A 21,563-nucleotide genomic window follows, 5' to 3' on the forward strand; every position below is an offset into this window, starting at 1 on the left:
GTTGCTTGAATTCTTTTAGTTTTTCCCAAAACTTTGAAATACATGTTTAATTTGATAAATTGATTCTACTAAAAATCCATGTTCATCTTTAGTGACTAGTAATATTTCTAGGTATTTTGAAACCCTAAGACTATATATTATGTGCATGCAATAAAACTTTCAAATATCTCAATCCTATATAACTATTGTATCCATAGATATTTGAAAACAAACACAAAAGACTTACAATTCTCGAAACTAATATTAAGATGTATACTTGTGATACATGATATAATTTTTAAAAGTAAAACTTAAAACTTAAGAACATTTTTGTAGTTACCAACAATGTTTGATAAATTGGAAAAACAAAATTCATAAGAATTAAACATAAAAAATAAGTTAGTATAATTTTTTAAGTCATTTATAGATTATTTTTTATAATTTATGTTAACTTTTATACTTTATGTTAAAAGCTAATTAAAATATATTTATAAAAAAAGAGTTAGAATTACATATATCTTTATATTATTTAAAAAAATAATAGAACATCTTTTAATTTTTTCTAAAATAAACAAGAATTATTTTTACTATTATAATTTTTAAATGAATATTATTATTATTATATAATTTTAAATACAATAATAGTTAAAATAATAATAATTGAGATTTTCATAGCTTTATTTTCATACAATTTCGTATTATTTTTTCTAAATACAAATTTATAGTTTATATTTTATGTTTTATTTATTTTAAATTTAATGTTGTAATTTAAATTTTGCATTTCACATATTTACATTTTTATATTAACTTCATGTTTAATATTTTATATTTAACTCTCCATTTTATATTAATTTAAATATTTTATATTTTATATTTTTATATTTTAAATTACATTTTATAATGTATATTTCATATAAATGAACAAAAATAAATATGAAAAAATAAAATAAAAATAAATGTCAATTAGTTTTTAAAATTTAATAAATATGCTACCTTATAAAAAACTATTTATAATATAGTTTTAATATAAATCATATTATTCTTAAAAAAATTTAAAAATATATAAATTTAGATCATAATTAAAATACCAGGCAGGAATTGAAAAAATTCAACCATTGAAGCTCCTCCTTTGGGCACAAATTGTGATGCCTTTGCCAATGCAAACTCAGATACTTCCATGAGTGGAGAGAAAAATACAATGATTTTTTTTAACCATTCATGTGATTTAAAGATAGTTTATTTGGAAGATTTAGCAAAATTAGAAGGAAAACAATTTTATCCTTATCGGATGCTAAGATAAGGAAAATGGAAAAAATATAATGCACCAATCTTATCTTTTGTCTCAAACTTATCCTATTGCTGATAAATAATTCTTCATATTTTTTAAATTAAAAATCGTTTATTTTTATTTTAAAAAGTTAAATATGGAAATAAATTGATTTGTTAAAAAATTATGTAATGAAATTTTACTAATTTGATTGGTGCAAAACAAGACAAGTAATAACTGTTTAAGTAGATTGCCTAGCTATTGTTACATGCTATGCAGGAACTAATAAAAAGTGTGAGACAAATTTGAAACGAAATATGGAATATTCACATGGTCTTTCGTTCCTACCTTTTAAATAATGAAGTAAACTATTTAGTGTAGTGTCATAAATGTTACAGTGGTGTAAGCAGAACAAGTTGATCAGAGGGCTGCCATTCCTCTTCTCCCTTTAAAGTTCAAGCCTTATACCTCCTCGATCACGAACTGTCAATGGCACCACCTCCACTCAAAGACGAAGCTTGCGCACAGCGAAATCCTCCTACTTTCAGTCCATGTGTTCTGCCATTTTCAATCGGGCACAAATGGTTCTGTGATAGGTGATCACTATGCTCTGTACTTGGCTTTATAGGATCGTGAATTCATCCAGGTAACTGTTCAATAGATATTTCGTTGTTAAAATCAATGTTCTATTTTTTATTTCCTCTTTTTGCCCAGAGATAATGCAGAGTGTTTACATCTGAAGAATATGTGAAAGTCAGAGTTGTTCTTTCTGAAAAGGGGTTTTGAAAACGATGAAGGGAATGCCTTTGAGACAGACAAACATGTGAGTTCTCCCGTATACAAGTCCCGGCTGTTTAGTATTTTGCTAAAAGTGAAATCAAATTGTAAGTCAAATTCTATGCAACTGGTATATGTTTTTCTTAATGGAAATGTGGCTATTTCTTCTAATCAACAAAGGATTTAACAAGATGCATGCTGTTGTGACGTTTTTACATCTCGCCTCATTGCAAACGGGGACTCTCACTTTTTTGCTTTTTTAAGGTAGTTGTTTTGTTCGTTTGCTTGGCTTAGCAGTAGTTTCTTCAGTCGTTAACCTTTTCAAATAGGTCTTAGAATTTATGAGATTTACAATGTCATGGATGCAAATGGTCAATTTGTTCTTATGGAAATCAAATTTCCACTCTTCCCTTAAATTTGAGCATAACAATGAAATCATTGCAAGATTGATGTGGACTTTGTGATGAACAGGTGAAAAGTCGCTATCCCCATCAATTTTCCACTCTCATAGAGAAAGTTGAAACCAAGGATTACAAAAGTCCCTAAGAAAATCGATTTTCCACTTGGGGGATTGAATGAGTGAAGTAATTTGAACAAGTAAGAAATTTAAGGATCAAAAAATCCTTATGGAAATCGAACTTCCACTGTGAGCAAATTCATAGGGACTAATTTGTCCCTATAGAAATCGAATTTCCAATCTTGAGACTTGAAGTAAAGAAATGATGATGGAAAACTATTTTGTCCTTGTAGTAACCGAATTCCCACTATGAGAAATTTTTATAGGGACTATTTTGTCCCTATCCTGATCGAAATTCCACTTCAAGTGAAAAATATAAGGGTCTCAAGGCAAAAGAATTAGGGACGAATATAGGGACTAATTTCTCCTTATGGAGATTGATTCTCCATCATGGTATGAACAAGATCTAAATGGAATTTCGATAAGAACTAATTTGTCCTTATGAAAATCGAATCCCTCAAAGACAAATTTGCAAAGATAACAAGTGATTTCAAAAGTACCAAAATAGAACAAAATGAAGATCAAATAATCGGTATACCTATCGGATATCCACTCAAGACTAAACTTGCAAAATTTAAACAAAGTTTAGGGACAAATCAACTTGAAATACGAATCAACTAGTCCCTATCCAAATCGGATTTCCACTTGAAGGTAAATGTGCTAAGGTAGAGTGAAATTCATAAGGACTAATGTTGTCCTTACTCTAATCGAATCTCCACCCTATTCAAAATGTGAACAAAATGTAATGAATTTCCATCGGGACTAATTTGTCCATATAAAGATCGATTTTCCACCTATTCAAAATAGGGACTAAGTGCAAGGAAATTCATTGGGACAAATCTACTTGGAATAAGGATCAATTAGTCCCTATTCAGATCAGATTTCCCTTCAAGGATAAAGTTTACAAAGATGAACGATTTTATAAGGATTATTTAGCCCCTATGAGAATCGGGTTTCCACTTTGATGTTAATGAGTGAAATCAAGAGCAAGATATAGGGACTAGTTTTGTCCCTATCGATTCTCCATCAAGAAGGATTAGAATTCAAGTTCAAGGTGAAATTTATCCTTATGCGTTGCAACTTTCCATCATGATATACAAACTAAATAAGGATCAATGTAAGACAATGTCAAACTTGTCCCTATGAAGATCGATTCTCCACCAAGGATGATTAAAATTTAAAATGAAAGGGGGTGCGAATTTAAATGAGAATCAATGCAAAAAAAGGATTGTCTTTGTCCCAATAAAAATCGAATTTCCTACCTTGCAAAATTCAAAAACAAATTAAACAAAGGCTGAAATCGCATTTGTAAGTTTTGTTTACAAGTCGGCTAAAGGGGAAAGTTCAAGGAGTCCGAATTGAAAACACACCCCAGCCGACCCTATTGGGAATGCTTAAGAAACATATAAGGAGGTGTGGGAAAGAGGAAATTCAAACATTCAAATCACAATTCAATCTCAGGTAGAGCGAATAGGCAGACCAGCGAATTTACCAAAGGGAATCAGACCTTCAAAATCGCAGAAAATTAAGAAGGAGAAGGGTTGATCACAGATCAAAGCACTCATCGCTTGTAAACAAGGGTCTTTAAGACATCCTTTCAGGTCTTTTTTTTTCGTTGAAGAATGCAAAAATAATAGTTACATAAAGAGCAGCAAATACACTGCCCAGAAAAAAGAGCACCAGATCACATACAGATAGCAAATTAAAATCTGCAAACCAATCTATAACAACCAATTACAAGCTGTAACAGCAGTCTGAAAACATAAATCTGACCCCAGCAACCCTTCACAGGCTGTGACAGTAGTCTAAAAACATAAACTAGATCCAAGCAACTAAATACAAGCTGTAACAGCACTCTAAAATCATAAACCATACCCCAACAACCTATTACAAATTGTAACAGCAGCTTAGAAACATACAATAAACAAGAACCCTCCATTGTGACATTTCAACAAGACACCTTAAACTTCAAAAGACGTTGTAATTGTCTGGAACACATAGTGTCGTTCACATGAAGTTGAAGAACTTGATATTTAATAGCATCCAAATGCCTACTGATCTGCACCTTCTCATTGGGTACCCTCTGCATATAAGAACATAAAAAAACAATGTTGAAAATGATCTTAGAAAAAAATGCTAAACATCTACTCTTCCATATACTCAGCAAAATAGTTTTAGCTTCCTTCCAACATAAAACATGGTCAAAATAGCAGGAAGATATTTAAAAATTGCATTCCGTTTATTTTTAGCCTATAGACAGTCCCAAAAGATGTGTTTCAAACTTTCACTCCATTGACAAAATGGACAAACAAGTGTTCGGATCTTTAAATATTTCAATCTTTTGCCCACTGGCAATTTGCAGTGCAAGAGTTTCCAAGACAAAATCTGAGCCTCAGCTTCAGCTTTTGACCTCCAAACTTGAGCACTCAAATTTCTCCATGTTTTTTCTTTAAATTTGCATTTCCATTTGAGGTTCAGTCTGGGATTCAATGACATAGAAGGGAGAAGATTCAAATACACCTTCTTCAATGGGAAGCATGAAAATTGAAATTTAGACAACCATAACCAATCTTTGGAAAAGTTACAATAGATTGGAGTGCAAATTTTCATAGTCAAGTCAACCGGCACCAGTGATTTAACAAAAATAATGAACCCTTTATACCTGTTATTAATGTCAAACTGATTTTTAATACAATTCCAAGTTGCCCAATCTAAATTATTAAAATCCCATAAGTCCCTAAACTGTTGAACTCCCTTATTGAACAAAAAAAGAGCTTGTCTTGGAAAGGCAATAGCTAAGGGATGGCCTTGATATTGGACCAATCTGTTCCACCAAATGGAAGATGTCCCGAAGCTGAAACCATGTTGCAAAGAAGAACTTTTCCAATTTAGGCACTGGCAAGTTTGTTGCCATGCTTTCCATATGGACTGCAGTGGGAAGCAATCAGATTTAAGACAAAATTCGAAGAATTTTAATCATTTTTCCTTGAAATTTTAATATGAAGGACAATTTCCAGATTTTTGAAGGGTTTCTAGAAGCGAGTTTTGTAAATTATCTTGCATTTTTCTTACTTAAGATTTCATTCACAATAAAGATTTAAATGTTTTCTTTTTCTTTTTCAGTTTGGATGCAAGCAATGTGATGTATGGAGCGTGGAGTGAAGGACTTCACTATATGAAGAAGCTCAAGCAATGCTATGAAGAAGAATAAAGGTTCAAATTCAAGAGAAGATGAAGGTACGATTTGGAGAGACTTTACAAGCATATTGCAAAGACAACATCACAAATGTGAATGAAGAGGATCAACATGTCAAAGTAACAAAGATGAAATCCAAGAATCATTGCTAGTATGCCAAGGTGAAAAGCTTCAAGATGAAAAGATTGGATCAAGGTTGAGGTGGCATCCCAATCATCACTCACCCAATCAAATGGTACCAAGTCAAGGATATCCAAATACAATGTACCTAACTCACCTAATGAAGGCACTGAGTTTGAGATAACTAACTTCATCATTCATTGGTCGGGATTCAATGAAGGACATGTGTCCCATTCATTGTAATTTTCTTATTGGTCAAGGAGGAATTTGTTGTAACAAACCCTAATTAGGGTTTTATTGTAAAATCTTGACCATTGATTTGATAATCAATCTGAGCCATTGAAATGTAATGAGACCTTTATATAAGGCTCAATTCTTTCATTTGTAAAGGTTAAGAGAAAATGGTTAAATAATAGACAACAATTATGAATTAGAAGTTAGAGTATAAGTTAGAATAGGAGGAGAAGGCAAAGATTGTTGCCAAGATCTTGTTGTAAGAGACATGTTTTCATTGAAGTTATGGTGAATTCTCTATGTTAATTCAATATGTTGCATGGTCTCTACTTCTCATTTGCTTTAAAGTTGGTTACATGAATGGAAGATATCATTGTTGATGAATAGTGTATCTAATGTTCGTACTACTAGTAATTTGCTGATTGTAAATTGCAGTGCGTAGTCAACTAAACTTGTGTGAAAGTTTAACTTCTTTTACTTCATGCTCATTGTTTGTGTGATTGATGTGCATCGGTGATATGAAAATCATTTGTTTATCCTCGGGAGATTGTACCAGTTTTGTGTAGTTGTTCCTTATGGCGAAACAAAGCTTGGTTTGATAACACCTAATCAACAATTAGTTCCTACATTCTTGGGATTAGATTAGCTTTCTTAATTCTTAATTCCTTTTGCTATTTGTTTTCCAAGTAAGTTTTCATGTTCTAGCAACATTCATGTTCAATGTAAGTCCCCTCGTAATTCCAGCAATATCACATCAAAACATTGAGTTATCCACAAATCAAGACTTGACAATAGAAACCTTGGAGTCACCTTGTATGATCACATAGCTTAAATTTGAGAGGATTTTGTTCAAGAGAGGATAAAGTACTTGGTAGTTTATTATGTATATGAAGTGCATAAAAAACACATCAACAATCTAATCTAATAAATTGGAAAATCTGTCATTAATACCAAAAATAAGAAGGCACCCCGGTGAGATGTCTAACTCACACAACATGGATGAGACCAAACATCTTCAAACTCCCATTAGGAATAACCATATGCACCAATTTATCAAGTTGTGGACATAATTTTATCCAATTAGCAAATCAAACATCATAAGGTAGCGTAGTAATTTGGAGTTGTGTTGACGTGTATTTTGTACACGACCAAACACAAAATTAAATACCTAAAGGGTACCTTATCCTCTCTTGAATAAAGCCTCTGATTGCTGAAGATGTCGCAAAAAGGATCAATCGGGATGACTTCAAGGTTCTTTTCTGTAGGATCTCTACGTGTGGATAAGCTCTTTGTGGTATGATGTGATTTGCTGGAATCACAAGGGGACTTACACTTGATGACTAAACTTCTTATTTGCTTTGAATATTGCTGGAACACAGGATTTTACTGCCTTAGATTTGAAAAAAAGGAAAAAAGACGAGGGCGAGGAAAGGATCTAATCCTAACACTAAGAATGTAAGAGCAATGAATGATCTTTGATGAAATTCTAAATAAGTCTTGTTTTGACATCCTAGGAACATCTCCACAAGGTTAGTGCGATCTTTGAAGGAAAGCTTTATGATGTTCAAATCATCACTGCAGGCATAGACACCATCAGGCTGATGCATATCAATGAAGAAGCGACAATTGAAGTTAACCTTAAGCTGAATGATTCCAGTTGACTACACAAGGCAAGTCTGCAATCAACAAACTGCTAGTAGTATGGATATACGAATTTCACCATCAATCAAGCACATTTCTTCCACTCATCTAATAACATGAAATCAAATATGAGAAGTATAGAGACCATGCAAATTGTCAAATCGACCCATAAATTTCACCATTTCTTTAATGAAGTTTTACAAGTCTTTTACAACAACATCTTGGCAACAATCTTTGCCTTCTCTCTCTACTCTACTCTAATTGCTATTCTATCAACTGGCTAATCACCTTCTAACTACTTTCTATTCACTAACTCCTTTCTAACTATATGCCTTTACAAAATGAAGAGTCGGGGCTTATATAGTGCCCATGATACAATTCGATGGCTTAGATCCATTTGAGATCAATGGCCAAGATTCAATAATGAAAACCCTAATTAGGGTTTGTTACAACCATTACATAACATTTAATGCTTGACCAATGATAAAATTATATGTTTAGGACACATGTCTTCTCTGGAAAATTCGACCGATGGATAGCTGGGGTAGGTACATCGAAGTTTGTGCCACCTCCCATGAGTTAGGTACATTGAATCTGGACATGCTGAGGTGGACCAACTGGAGAAGTGATGACTGGGATGCCACCTCGTCTGACACTTGGAACTTGGTAGATATTCAATTCGATGATGCTGAGAAGCTAGCTTTAATTAACTCTTCTGAAACTATCTGCTTCTTCAACGAATCCTTGTTCTAACTTCTTTTGTCTTTGATGTGCAGGATGATGATGTACCTCACCTTGGAATGCTGGATTGGAAGAAGTTATTCTTGATGATGCTTGTCCGAGGAAGGTCATCCTTGTCGATGCTAGATTGGAGGAGGTCGCCCTTATCCTTGCTTGATCGCCTTTGATGAGAGCCTACCGACTTGTAGATCCTTCGGGCTTAGGAGTCGCCATCTTGATACCTACACAACATTTCAAAATTAGTTCTCAAGCATTATATCTTGAAGTGTAGAAATCTAGACTTAAAAGGAAGATTTAAGATTTTAATTAGGAAACTTCATGATAAATCTAGAATTATCATTTCCTAATTAACCATGCAATACTTAGATTTTTCCAAAACAAATGTCCAAAAATCAAACCTTAAACAAGGGTGTCAAGATGATTTTGCCATACCTCCTCTTGAGTATTAAACTCTAAGAAATGATGCAAAAAATGGATTTTGCTAGGCAAAATTTAAATCAAAATTCTCCCTTGGATGAATTGCGCCTCCTCTAACTTCAAAAGAATAGACTCCACCCTCTTTGATCTTCAACACTTAGTAGAAATTCACTCCACTCTAGCTAGATTTCACTCCTCCAATTCGCACTTCAACCTCTGGATTTCGCTCCTCAAATAGCTCTCCAATTTCGCACTTAGGAAAGGATGGATGAATGATTAAACTTGAACAAAGCATCACCCATATATAGAGCACTCACCTTGATTCCCTCCAAGGCCGACTTGCCAGAAGGGAAATGAAAATGAAATAAAATCCCCCTCAAAAGAAGGCCGACTTGCTTGTAAAAGCAAATAAATGTATTTGAGCGCTCACCTTCATTTAAATTTGAAAATTAATTTTAATGCCTCCAAAGTGGATTTTTGATTATTTCAAGGCCTAAAAATTAATTTATTAAATTAAAATGCCTTTGATTTAATGCGAATTTGATTTTAGTTTTCCAAATGCCTCCAATTTAGCAATTTTGGCGATCTAATGCAATTTGGAGAATATCAATTTTTAAAACAAGGCTTGATGAAGTTTGCAAATAATTTCGCCCTGGACCCTCACTGAGGGTCAAGAGCGATTTTTCATTTTTTGCTCAAGTTTAGCACCTTTCAACCTCCAAAACTTCTTCAAGATATTTCAACTAGGTCCTTTCATGGAATTGCAGACTTAGCTCTATCCAATTTTGGAGAAAAGGTGTGTTTTTGAAGTTTCTTGCTGTGGGCCCTCTCTGAGGGTCAGGAGCGACTTTTTAATTTTGAGCTTGATTCTTCATCATTTTTCATTAAAACTTTATTCATCATTTGGCAATGTCCTTCCTTAATCCACTCCAACCAAATTCGCTTTGGTGTTGCAAGGTAAAATGAGGATTTTCAACAATATCGCTATGCGCCCTCTCTGAGGGTCCGGAGCGATTTTTCACTGTGGGCCTTCACTGAGGGTCAAGAGCGATTTTTCATTTTCTGACCAAAATCATCAAGTTTCAAAGGCAAAATAATATTCATCATGTTCTTGAGGTCCTTTCTCCTTGTCCTAACCTTGCCTTAGCACCATTTTGAAAAAAAACATGCATTTTTTGAAAATCTCGTTGTGGGCCTTCAGTGAAGGTCCGGAGCGATTTTTTGGTTCTAGGCAAATTCCTTTATCTTTTAATCTTCAAATTACCTCCAAGGCATAACATATCACGTCCTCCTCCTGTCCAAGCAAGATTTTGTCTCAATTCTTCAAACAAAGGAGAGAAAATTGGAAAATCACTATGGGCCCTCTCTGAGGGTCCAGAGCAATTTTTGTAATTGCCTTCAAAATATTGATTCTCAACGATTTCTTTTCACTTCAAGGCTTTTCAAACATTGTTTCAAACCCATGCCTAACCTTAGCTTTCCTCAAAATTGGGTGAAAAATTCCCATTTTAGGTTTCTCGCTGTGGGCCCTCTCTGAGGGTCCGGAGCGGTTTTTCGCTGTGGGCCTTTAGTGAGGGTCAGGAGCGACTTTTTCATTTTGGGTTGATTTCTTCTTGTGTTGATCCTCCAAATTATATTCAACAGATAGAACATGCTTTCCTTCATCCCTTCCAATCATAAAATCACTTTGATCTTGCAAGAATAATGCATATTTGAAAATCTCGTTGTGGACCCTCTCTGAGGGTCAGGAGCAATTTTTGCTACCTGGACCAAAAATTTTCACTTTTCATCTAAAAATCACTTTACCAAGGGAGATATCGTCTTGTTCTTTGCTATGAATAAAAATTCATGTCCAAGAAAGGTCCAAAAATGTGCACACAAAGAAAATCGTTGTGGGCCCTCTCTGAGGGTCCGGAGCGATTTTTCCTTTCCTGGGCAAAACTCCTTCAATTTATCATCTTTGATCAAGTCTAGATACCTCATTATGTTCATTCTATCCTTCATCATGCTCTTGACCTCTCAAATCGACCAAATAAGACTAGCAATGACCCTTATAAGATTTCTCGCTGTGGGCCCTCTTTGAGGGTCAGGGGCGATTTTTCATTTTTCAACAAGGTCTTTCATCATTTCTAGCCAAAACTTCCTCAGGTGGGTGGGGAAAGTCATTTTTTTTCCATTTATGATCAAAACTTGGTCTCTTTTCATTGCAAAATGAAGGAAATCAAAATCTCGTTGTGGGCCCTCTCTGAGGGTCAGGAGCGATTTTTCATTTTTTGAACTCTCTGTCAGGATAATTTTATGGAATATAACATTTAAGTATAAGTGACATCTTTAAGTTATATTCCATATATACTTTCAGGATGTTTAAGAGTGGTTTCAGACCTCCAGGAGTTGTATTGCAAAATCTAGTTTTTGGAGGTTTTTTCAGTTTGCAGACTTAGCCAAATTTCAGGATCAGGACATTCTAGACTTAACCAAATTTCAGGATCAGGACTTCACTCAAGCAGGACCCGCTATCCAGGTGATCCCCTTGGCAACACTCAAAATGCAAAGGCTAACCGACAAAACCCTAAAAGACCAAGAAAACAAACCCTAAAAAGCAAAAAGCAGGGGTCCCCATTTGCAATGGGGCGATGTGTGAAAACGTCACAACAAGTTGGAGAATGCACTTTTAATGCTCTCGGTTCAATGTTTTTTATAAACATTTTTCAGAAATGGAAATCAGGAACATTTAGTAGTATTTATGAGTTTTTCTTTCTCATGAATCATTTCTCATAGTTGTTTTAACCTTTTAAATGATTTAACATGATTATAAACGACTATATACATTTTTCACTTCTTACCACTTACCAAATCCATTTTTATATTTTTAATCTTCACCTTTTTATGTAATTTATTACAGTTGAAAAGATTTCAGTCTATTTCATATAACTATATAATTCCTCAAATATCAAATGTAATTCCTCAAATATCAAATGTACTTATTAGTATATGCAGATTTCATAACATATAGTTGCAATTCGAGTCATTAAACTTCCTTTTTTTTGTTTTCTTGTCCTTCTTGTATTCCACGAATTTTGGTACATTTTAGAAACTTAAACATCCTGCAGTAATAGAGTGATCATACCCATGTAGGAATTTTGAATTAGTGATAAAGAGAGTTGGACACTATATCATCGTTCCATCTCAAATCTAAAACTTGTTTCAGTCCTTTGTTTTTAATATCACACAACAACTCTTCCTCATCCTTACCACCCTTCAACAGCACCTCTACCATTTCCTTTCCCCTCGCAGTCACCATCTCCCCATCTTCATCAATCACAATCAGCCCCACATCTCTATTGGATTTTTTCAAGAGACCTGACACTAATCTTCTCACCTTTAATATTTTTTCATCATCTTTCATTCTACTCAGATCATTATACAAATCCACAACACGCTGCCACAATTTATATGCATCCAAGAATGAGAGATTTGGAATGTTAGACATTGCCTTTCTCTTCATTTCATAAGCATCTTCTTCTTGAGCATTCGTCCAAATGTGAATAGGTCTCTTCCCCACATAGAGAACTTTGACCTTGATTTTCAACTTCATCAATGCAAAATTCAAACTAGGCACAAAGTTTAACATCTTCTCAAGGGAACCTGTGCACAAAAGAACTGTTTCTCCATGGCACATGGCCTCTTTTACCTATCAGCACAGCGGCAATTATATAAGATATTAATGAGATTAAAAGAATTCTTTAATTATTCATGGAATTTGATTGATTGGAACTTACCTTCAATTGAGATGACTCCAGATTTTGAAAGACAAATTCCACACTAGATTGGACCTTGAGTCCCTCCCACTCTAGCTTCCTGAGATCATCTTCGCGGCTTTGACAAAATGGATATGCCTCCAACCCCCACCTTTCTACCATAGGCAATGCATCTTTGCATGAAATCATTCCTTTTGCATCTACCACAACTAGTGCGGTTGCTGTATTAACCAAATGATTTAATGATTCTGGGTTTACTAGCCACGGATTTGGAACTACTGGCCATGCAGAATTTGTAGCGCATCTCTGATATTCAGCCCAAGTTGGCTTCCCCCAATCCACTCTTGGAATCCAAACAACTTCTGCTAGATAGTCGTGTCTGTCTTGCATCTTTAGATACATATCTTTCAAAGCTGAAGTCTGTGTTTCCGATATGTTAATGGGTGTAATCAATAATAATAGCATTTTGTCTTGTATGTCAGTGACCTGCACCTATAATTATCAATGAAAAACAACTTAGCACCAAAAGTTTGCATTATAAATTTTGTAAAATTGCAATTTTAAATGAAAATTACTAGATAGTAGCTTGAAAAAATTAATACCCGTTGTTTGTTCTTGATCAGAAGAAAATCTGTTTCTGTAGTCAGCAACAATGCTCTCAACAATTCAGTATTGCTTTCTCTCGGGGTTCTGATTAGGAAGCTAACCTCATTAAGTATATAAGAGATGTCTTCCCACACTGTAAAACATTTCATGCCATTTTCTTGTAAACCATCAGAGGTACAGAAGACATATTCTCTATAAGTAGGAAACAAAGCAAATAATTTATCCAAGAGTAAGGAAGCCTGGGAGTTTTCAGGTGTGTAAGCCAGTATCCTGTCTTTCAAATTAGTTGGTAATGAACTGAATTCTTTGCCGATATATATGAGTTTGAAGGATTTATAATTGGATTCCAGCCGTTGGAGATTTCTTTCCAGTAATTCCCATACCGAGGGTTCAGTGGAACGCAAACTAATGATCAAGATGAGAGCGGTCTCTGGCTGAAGAGAGGATGAACAAAATGGATGTTGATGAGAGTCGATGAGGATTCTTTCTTCCCTAAAGAACTTTGATATTGTTGCTTTCAACAATAAAGAACTATCACTTTCCTGCAATACACAAACATGGCATTTCCTTAAATCATCCATCGTGAAAAAAATCATATGTTTTTCTTTGAATAGATTGCAGCAAATGCAATATATACAGCTTTCAGTCTCTGAATGGTTTTAACTATAAAATAAACCACAACTATACCTGCAATTTTCCTGTTACCACTACCAGATGGCAGTCATCCTTCTCCCTTTGCATTTCCATCCACCGTTGGATCATCCTTTCACTTCCACTGATGTCTACACGCCACAGGCTTTCAATTGCCACAACACTATCCATCCATTTCCCTTCTAACCTCTCACAATTTATGAGTCCCAGTCTTATTAAGGATGGTAAGGAATGGAAATTTGCAGAGAGAGATTCCAACTGAAAGCATCCTGACAGATCTAACTCTTCCAAGCAAGCAAGATCACCAAATTGTTCAGGAAGTATCATCAAACTACTGCATTCAGACAAGTCTAATTTTATTAATGCTCTAAGGCAATGGAAGTCACTGCACAATTCCTCTAACTTGCGACATCCTGATAAACATAACTCCTGCAAACATCTAAGTTTACCAAAACCTTTTGGTAGCTTTGATAAACTCCAGCAATTGACCATGTTTAATTTTATTAATGCTACCAAGCAATGGAAGTTATTACACATTTCTTGTAAGTTTTCACATCCATGTAAGTCTAAATCTTGAAGGGAACTGATTTCTATGAGCCGACTGGGAAGCATCTTTAAACTGGAGCACCTTCCCAGTGAAATTTTTTTAATCATTGTAAGTTTGCAAATTTCTTCTGGTACTTCTGTCAAACTTGAACACCCACTAAATGATATGGACCCTGCCAATGATGTCAACTGTCCAATGCTTTCCGGAATACTTCTCAGCTTTGCACATTCACCTAACCGTAAAGAAGTTAAGGATGTTAAATTCCCAATTCTTTCATGGAGCCCAAATAAACTGCTGCAATGTTCTAACCACAGCGACCTTAATGAGTAAAGCTTATCAAAACTGCCTGGAAGCTCCTGCAAATTCTCACAGTATGTTAAATCAAGCTTAGTGAGAGCCTTCAATTTGCCAAACCCTTCTGGCAACTTCTTCAGATTCCTACAATAACTCAAAACCAACTCCTGCAAAGCTTGGAGCTTCTCCAATGAATCTGGTAATTCTTTCAGATTTTGAGAAAAGGACAGGTTTAGCTTTTCCAAAGCAAATAATTGACCAAAACTCTCAGGAATTTCTGTGAATTCGCATTTTGACAAATCTAACTGCTGTAATTTGTTAAGCTGCTGAAATGCTTTTGGCAGTTTTTGCAATTTACAAAAGCGCCAGGCACATATTCGTAGGTCCTTCAATACTGCTACTGTGTATGGATTGATTTCAAGATTTTGAAGGCTCTTGCCTTGTTCTGAGAGCTTAAGCACTTTGAGTTTTGATTGTATCTGAAACTAAAGAACAATATTAGCTCACATCCACTGAAGCCTTCTCTTTATATAAAAAATTGTAGTTGAATGGTCTAGCAATCACATTTTAGTAAGAAAATTGTTGCATATCATGTGTTCATAATAAAAATCATTGAAGAAAACACTTGACAAAAAGGGAGTACAAACCTTGGACAGATCTAACACCATGTTGCCCTCAGAGTTGTAATCCATGAATGTCAAACGCTTTAACCTTGATATATCAAATGGAAGATTGGGCACTTTTCCCACTTGAAGAAACCTTAGCTCATTAAATTGTTGACTGCATTTTCCTTTCACAATTATTGAGTCTCCCATTGCAAATACTCGTAAAGACCCACACATCGCATCTAGCTTTTCTGCTAATAGATGAAAAGGCTTCTTATTCCATCCCAACCAAACTCCTTTTATTTGGCGGAGAGCCTGTTGATATAAAGAAGCCACGACAACATAACTGAATATGTATTATGAAACACCCTACAACAGCTTGCATAAATTTAATATGAATAGTAATAGGTTTTCATACCTGTTCATTGTTCAGGACTGCAGAAAAATCACCTAAATCATTGAAACGGTTGCCTTTTGATTTATTACGACCAGCTGCTAGAAGAAGATCATGAATACTTATCCTGTTTACTTTTCTTTTGACATCATAACCTTCTTCAAGCTCTATTCTTTTGAGCAGAGCCCCCTCTTCTAGGCTTTCTAGTTCTTCCTCTCCTACAATGCACGCAACTTCTTCCCACTCCCAATTATAGAAGAATGAACATATGTCAAGGAAGGCCGCTTGAGCACTTGGTTGAAGCTCCTCATATGCAAAGAGAATCCTTGAATCATCGAAACTCTCTTCCTTGTAGCCACTAAAAGCTTCTCCACATTGGAGCCAATTGAGTACTCTTTCATAAGCTTCATCTTTGTTCTTTCGTTTATGGAGATATGCTCCTACTACTTCCAAAAACAGAGGACAGCAACTGCATTTCTTTGCTATCTCCTTGGCCTGAGGTCTTTCATCCAATATTGAATTGATGTCCTGTTCTCTGTCTATCTTTTTGCATAACACTTGCAGGGCTGCATCAAGAGAAAGAGGTCCCATAGGATAAATTTTACAGGGTTTAATCCTGCAGTCCTCAACCACTCCCAGTATATTTGTTTTTCTAGCTGTTAGAAGCATCCGTATTTTTTTGGGACCTGTTATCTCCTTAGGTAGAAGCTTCTCCAGATGGTCTCTCCTCAAGACATTGTCAATGTATAAGAAGACAGTTTCTTTTTCCATTATTTCTTTTAAGCATTGCTGTCCACTTTTATAGTCTCTTACCTTTTGCTTCACACCAGTCAAATCCTGTACAATCTGGGATTGCAGCTCCTCTATTTTGGGATCTAAGTCTAGGTTTTGGATGAGAGTAGCTTTGGAATGTTTCCAACCATGGAATTTATCTTGCAGAGATACATAAACTGCATCAGCTAGAGTCGTCTTCCCAGCACCTCCTATTCCATGTATAACAACTGCTACAACTGGCTTGTCATTTTCCAAATCAAGTAGTCCAACGACTTTAGTTATCTGTTGCTCTATCCCAACTGCTTTCAAAGTTGACAAAAAGAAATCAGAACTTACACAATATCATCAGTTACTATCAGCAAATAGCTGAACAGTAAATATAAGCAATTACCTGCATCATTCAAGAAAGGAGCCTGTGAGGCGCTGCTCCCCATAGTGCTATGAATATCATCTAAAATACAAACATTAATCTGTTCATTTAATGTCTTGCGCATCTCATCCACTTGAAAGCTAAGTTCTTCAAGGTCTTGTTTGTCTTTTGAAGCCATGTACAACCTAGATCAAGAATTTAACAAATATGTTATGTGTTTAGCTTATAAGCAATCCAAGTTTCTAAACATATTATTGAGCATTTATGATTCTTGAAAAAGTAGGAAAGGGGTGAGTATTTACTATTTAGTTATCTTTTTATGTCCCTCTTCATTAAGACCATCTAGGGTTAATAGTAATACTGCATGGCATCAACTATGTCTACACAACTGTCAAGTGCTCTACCAGGTATATGCACAGAAGGAAATGGACTTGAAACATTTCAAAGTTGTCGGTTTCTCAAGATTTGGATTCTAATCCACAGTTCTTCCAAATACACAATTTATTCCAGTGCATTTATGACAATTTCAGGTGTAGATAATGGCATCAAATATGGGTCAATAAGTTTGATTCAAAAACTGCAAAATGAATCTCAATAAAAAATCATAATTTAATAGATTGTAAAAAATATCTTGTATCTATCATTGGATAAGCTATTAAAGCTCTATAATGAATGTTCCATAAGGCGCAACACTTGCCAAAAGTTTTGCAGATGGACTAGCAAGTTAAATGGGCTTAATCTTGGGGAAATCTTCATGTTTAAGAATGCTTGACTTGAAGTACTACTAGGATGGGTGACCTCCTGGAAAGTCTCAATGCTTCACCCTTGTGAGCATCACTTGGATGCAATAAGTGCAAAGTGGATCATTCATTCTCATGAGGGATGGGTTTGCGTGAACCACTACTCATGAAATATGGGTCAATGTGTTCGACTCAAAAGCCACGTAACTGAATCTTAATAAAACATCATAATTTGATTTACTGGAAAATATCTCCTACCTATCATTAAATGAGCTAAATGGACTCTATAATGAATGGTTCTTAAGGCACAACACATATTGAAGGTTTTTGCAAATGGGATAGGAAGATAAGTGGGCTTGATCTTGGGAGAAACTCAATGGTCAAACACACTTGAGTCAAAGTTGTAGTGGAATGAGCAACCTCCCAAGGAGTCCTAAGTCATTCATACTCATGAGAGATGAGTTCCTAGAAGTCACTACTCTTGAAATATGAGTCAATGAGTTTAACTCAAAAACTATGCAATTGAATCCCAATAAAATTTATCATAATTTGATATATTTGTGAAAAATATCTCATACTTGTCATTGGATGAGCTAAAGGGGCTCTATATGAATGTTTCATGAGGCACAATACTTATGAAGGTTTAGCAAATGAGGTAACAAGCTAAGTGGACATGGTCTTGGGGAAACTCCATGTTCAAGCATGCTTGAGTTGGAGTATTACTAGAAAGGATGACCTCCTAGAAAGTTTCAATGCTTCACCCTTGTGAGCATCACCTAGATGCATAGAGTGCTAAGTAGACTATTCATGCTCATGAGAGATGGATTCATGTGAATCACTACTCATGAAACATAATCAATGAGTTTGACTCAAAAACCATGTTAGCGAATAATGATAAAACATCATAATTTGATGTACCACAAAAAATACCTCCTAATTATCAATGGATGAGCTAAATGTGCTCCATAATGAATTGCTTTACAAGGTACAATATTTGCTGAAGGTTTTGCTAAGTGGGCTTCGTCTTGGGGGAAACTCCATGGTTAAGCACACTTGAGTTGGAGTAATACTAGGATAGGTGACCTCCCAAGAAGTTCCGGTGTTTTACATTTGTGAGTGTCGTAGATGTAATGTGTGACAAGTGAACCATTCATACTCATGAGAGTTGAATTCTTTGAAGTTTGAACCACTACCCATGAAATATGGATCAATGAGTTTAACTCAAAAACTATATAATTGAATCTTGATAAAAATCATGATTTGATAGACTACAATAAATACCTCCTATTTGTCATATAGGTAAACGACATCTAACCCACAAACTCAAGCACTTTTACTGGTGCTTTCCTATCTGTTCCCAGGTAGTCATTTTGTAGTTGTGGTGTGGTTTGTAGGTAAAGCATTCTACTTCCCTCAAGAAAGCTTAGGATTTCATTTGAAACACAAGCATAACTTAATGTATAGCGATAGATGTACTTGGAAATATCAAATGTGCTTAAAATGATTGATTATTTGTTTATCTAGATTTCATCTTTTTTATTTGTAGTAACAAGAGCACATTGTGCAAGAAAAAGGAAACAGGAAATAAGTTTTTCTTTCAGCTAAAAGCTGTTGTTTTGGCTTACCTTCCAAGTGTTTTTCTTTTCTTTTGAAAACAACACAATATTGCTCCTTCAACTATCAACTGTATAGATTCTTTTATCCTTGTCTGCATCTCATTTTTTAGATGAGGAAGACGCTTGAGTTGCATAATTACTTTGCATAAATTATTCATAGACTTGAGAAGCTTCAAGCGCTCCATTCTGTTAGATTCAATTGTATCCAGCCTTTGTAAAACAGCAGCGACCACCAAGAAGCCCACTCCAACCCAATGCATGTTTCCAAAGGTATTCAACACTGCTATAGTTGTCCCATGTTTATCTCCAAGAGACTTTGATATCTGACCCACAAAGCAATATCAACTTCAAAATGTATTAAAGATCACAATCTCCTCTACTTTTGGCTATTAAAATAACCTGGTACAGTTTACTTGTAAGTAAAATCTAGATGTAACCTAATTTTTTATCTAAACAGAGATATTGATGTCTATTTCCAATTAAAAATCACAATTCAGTTTTCTGCTAACTAAAATCATTAATCTACAAAATCTGTTTTGTGCCAGGAGGAATATGAGCTGAACTACATGTTTCTAAAACAGGCGAATAGCACCTGGCGAGAAATGATGTTGACATGCTTTGACACGTCTTCGGAGAATTTGGATGTATCTGCTGCAGAGGGGTGGCCAGCTGCACCATAATTTAGTTTCCCAAAAGATGGATTTCGTTTCCCCTGCAACAATAATCAACCTTATTGATCAAAATCCATCCTTGAACTGAGGAAACAAACATTGGAATCCTTGGAAGATAGAGATGTTTTCTACCTTAGTGTCGTATTGAGAAATAACACTGTCAATCATGTGGACTAGTTGTTCTAGATTGAAATCTGGTGCATCCTCGCTAGTTTTAAGAAATCTATCAATAAGTTCAGAGGTAGTAGGAGAGGTTGGAGCAGGTGAGGCAACAGAAGACATGTTAAAATTGGAGGATAAAACTGAAGGGGGTGTTGCAAGGAGACTAACAGAGAATCGTTGTCCACAGATGCTGAAAAGAAATCAGATTGTATTCTTTGTAAGCTGTGAACACGTTGAGATAGAACTATAGAAGTATGGTCTAAGGGAAGGCTTCACCAAAAGACTGTACCTTCTACTTGAGGGTATTCATCTTGAGCCAAATGATAAAACCAAGCTCCTTGTCAAGAGGCGGTGTAGTCTTCACTAGATGATTTGTAACTTGACATACACCACATATAAATATGGACACTTTTAATTAAAATACAGACAAACCCTTGGTCCACCTGAAGTGACCCCATCTCTTCTAACTATTTGCCGTGACCTGTAATCATGTTGGTTTCTTCTGCGTTCATACTAATCCTATACTTTTATACAAGCCATGTAAGACCTGGACTCCAAAATAATTAGGCAAATGTCAACTGTTGCACTCATTCAGAGTTAAACCTGTTCAATAGGTACTGGTAGGCTGTCAGTTTCTTAGTATGTGCATTTGGATTCTTTTGCATGGAGTCAATAATTTGTTTATAAAAATTAAAGCATTACCATGCCGTGACGGCCAGTCATTGTTATATTATTATTAGTTTCTGCCCTATCGGCAGGATTACTTATGCATCCGTTACATTTCTATAGTTTTATTATTTTTACATATTTTAATAATATTATCAAAATAATTTATTTCTTTTTCTATTGGCTTATATTTGCTACAGTCATTAACATAATTCAATTTTTTTTCTTTTATTTGTAGAAAAATATTTATTTCTCTAGTCTTAATAGTTCGGTTTGAATAAAATGATAAAAAGTAAATCTAGAAAGATAATGCAAGGAGAAAAGATCCAATCAGATGTAACCAGTTGTTCGAGAAATCTGGACAAATCTTATCCCATTGAATGTGTCTTTGAATGCAGAGAATCCGTTAGATGCAATTTATTCTTTTTGCTATCCAATCATGTCATTTAATTAAAAAAATCTATTAACATTTCTATAATTTTATTTTTTTTACATATTTTAATAATATTATCAAAATTATTTATTTCTTTTCCTATTGGCTTATATTTGCTATAGTCATTAGCATAATTCATTTTTTTTCCTTTTATTTGTAGAAAAATATTTATTTCTCTAGTCTTAATAGTTCGGTCTGAATAAAATCGGAAAAAGTAAATCTAAAAAGATCCAAAAAAGTCAAAAATCTTATCCTCTTCTTTAATGCAAGGAGAAAGGATCCAATCAGATGTAACAGTTGTTAGAGAAATCTGAACAAATCTTATCCCATTGAATGTGTCTTTGAATGCATTTTATTCTTTTTGTTGTTCAATCATGTCATTGAATT

General features: G+C 34.7%; 1 protein-coding gene across 2 annotated transcripts; it reads right to left on the bottom strand.

The window, feature by feature from the left end:
• Positions 1–4,217: 4,217 nt before the first annotated feature.
• On the bottom strand, positions 4,218–20,655 carry LOC131052071 (disease resistance protein RPV1). Of its 2 annotated transcripts, none has more exons than XM_057986653.2 (10): positions 20,048–20,655; positions 19,837–19,956; positions 19,254–19,567; positions 16,910–17,073; positions 15,769–16,817; positions 15,393–15,665; positions 13,941–15,224; positions 13,250–13,795; positions 12,669–13,139; positions 4,218–4,623 (listed from the first exon to the last, which is right to left on the bottom strand). In XM_057986653.2, exons 1-10 carry the CDS (start codon positions 20,195–20,197, stop codon positions 4,489–4,491), a joined length of 4,506 nt encoding a protein of 1,501 aa, XP_057842636.2. In that variant the 5' UTR covers positions 20,198–20,655; the 3' UTR covers positions 4,218–4,488. The 2 variants fall into 2 exon arrangements, with proteins under 2 accessions (XP_057842636.2, XP_057842635.2); XM_057986652.2 differs by lacking the exon at positions 4,218–4,623 and adding an exon at positions 11,915–12,580 and having other exon boundaries at positions 20,048–20,647.
• Positions 20,656–21,563: the final 908 nt, after the last annotated feature.

Source organism: Cryptomeria japonica, chromosome 7, assembly GCF_030272615.1.
Source record: "Cryptomeria japonica chromosome 7, Sugi_1.0, whole genome shotgun sequence".
NCBI classification, from domain to species: Eukaryota; Viridiplantae; Streptophyta; class Pinopsida; order Cupressales; family Cupressaceae; genus Cryptomeria; species Cryptomeria japonica.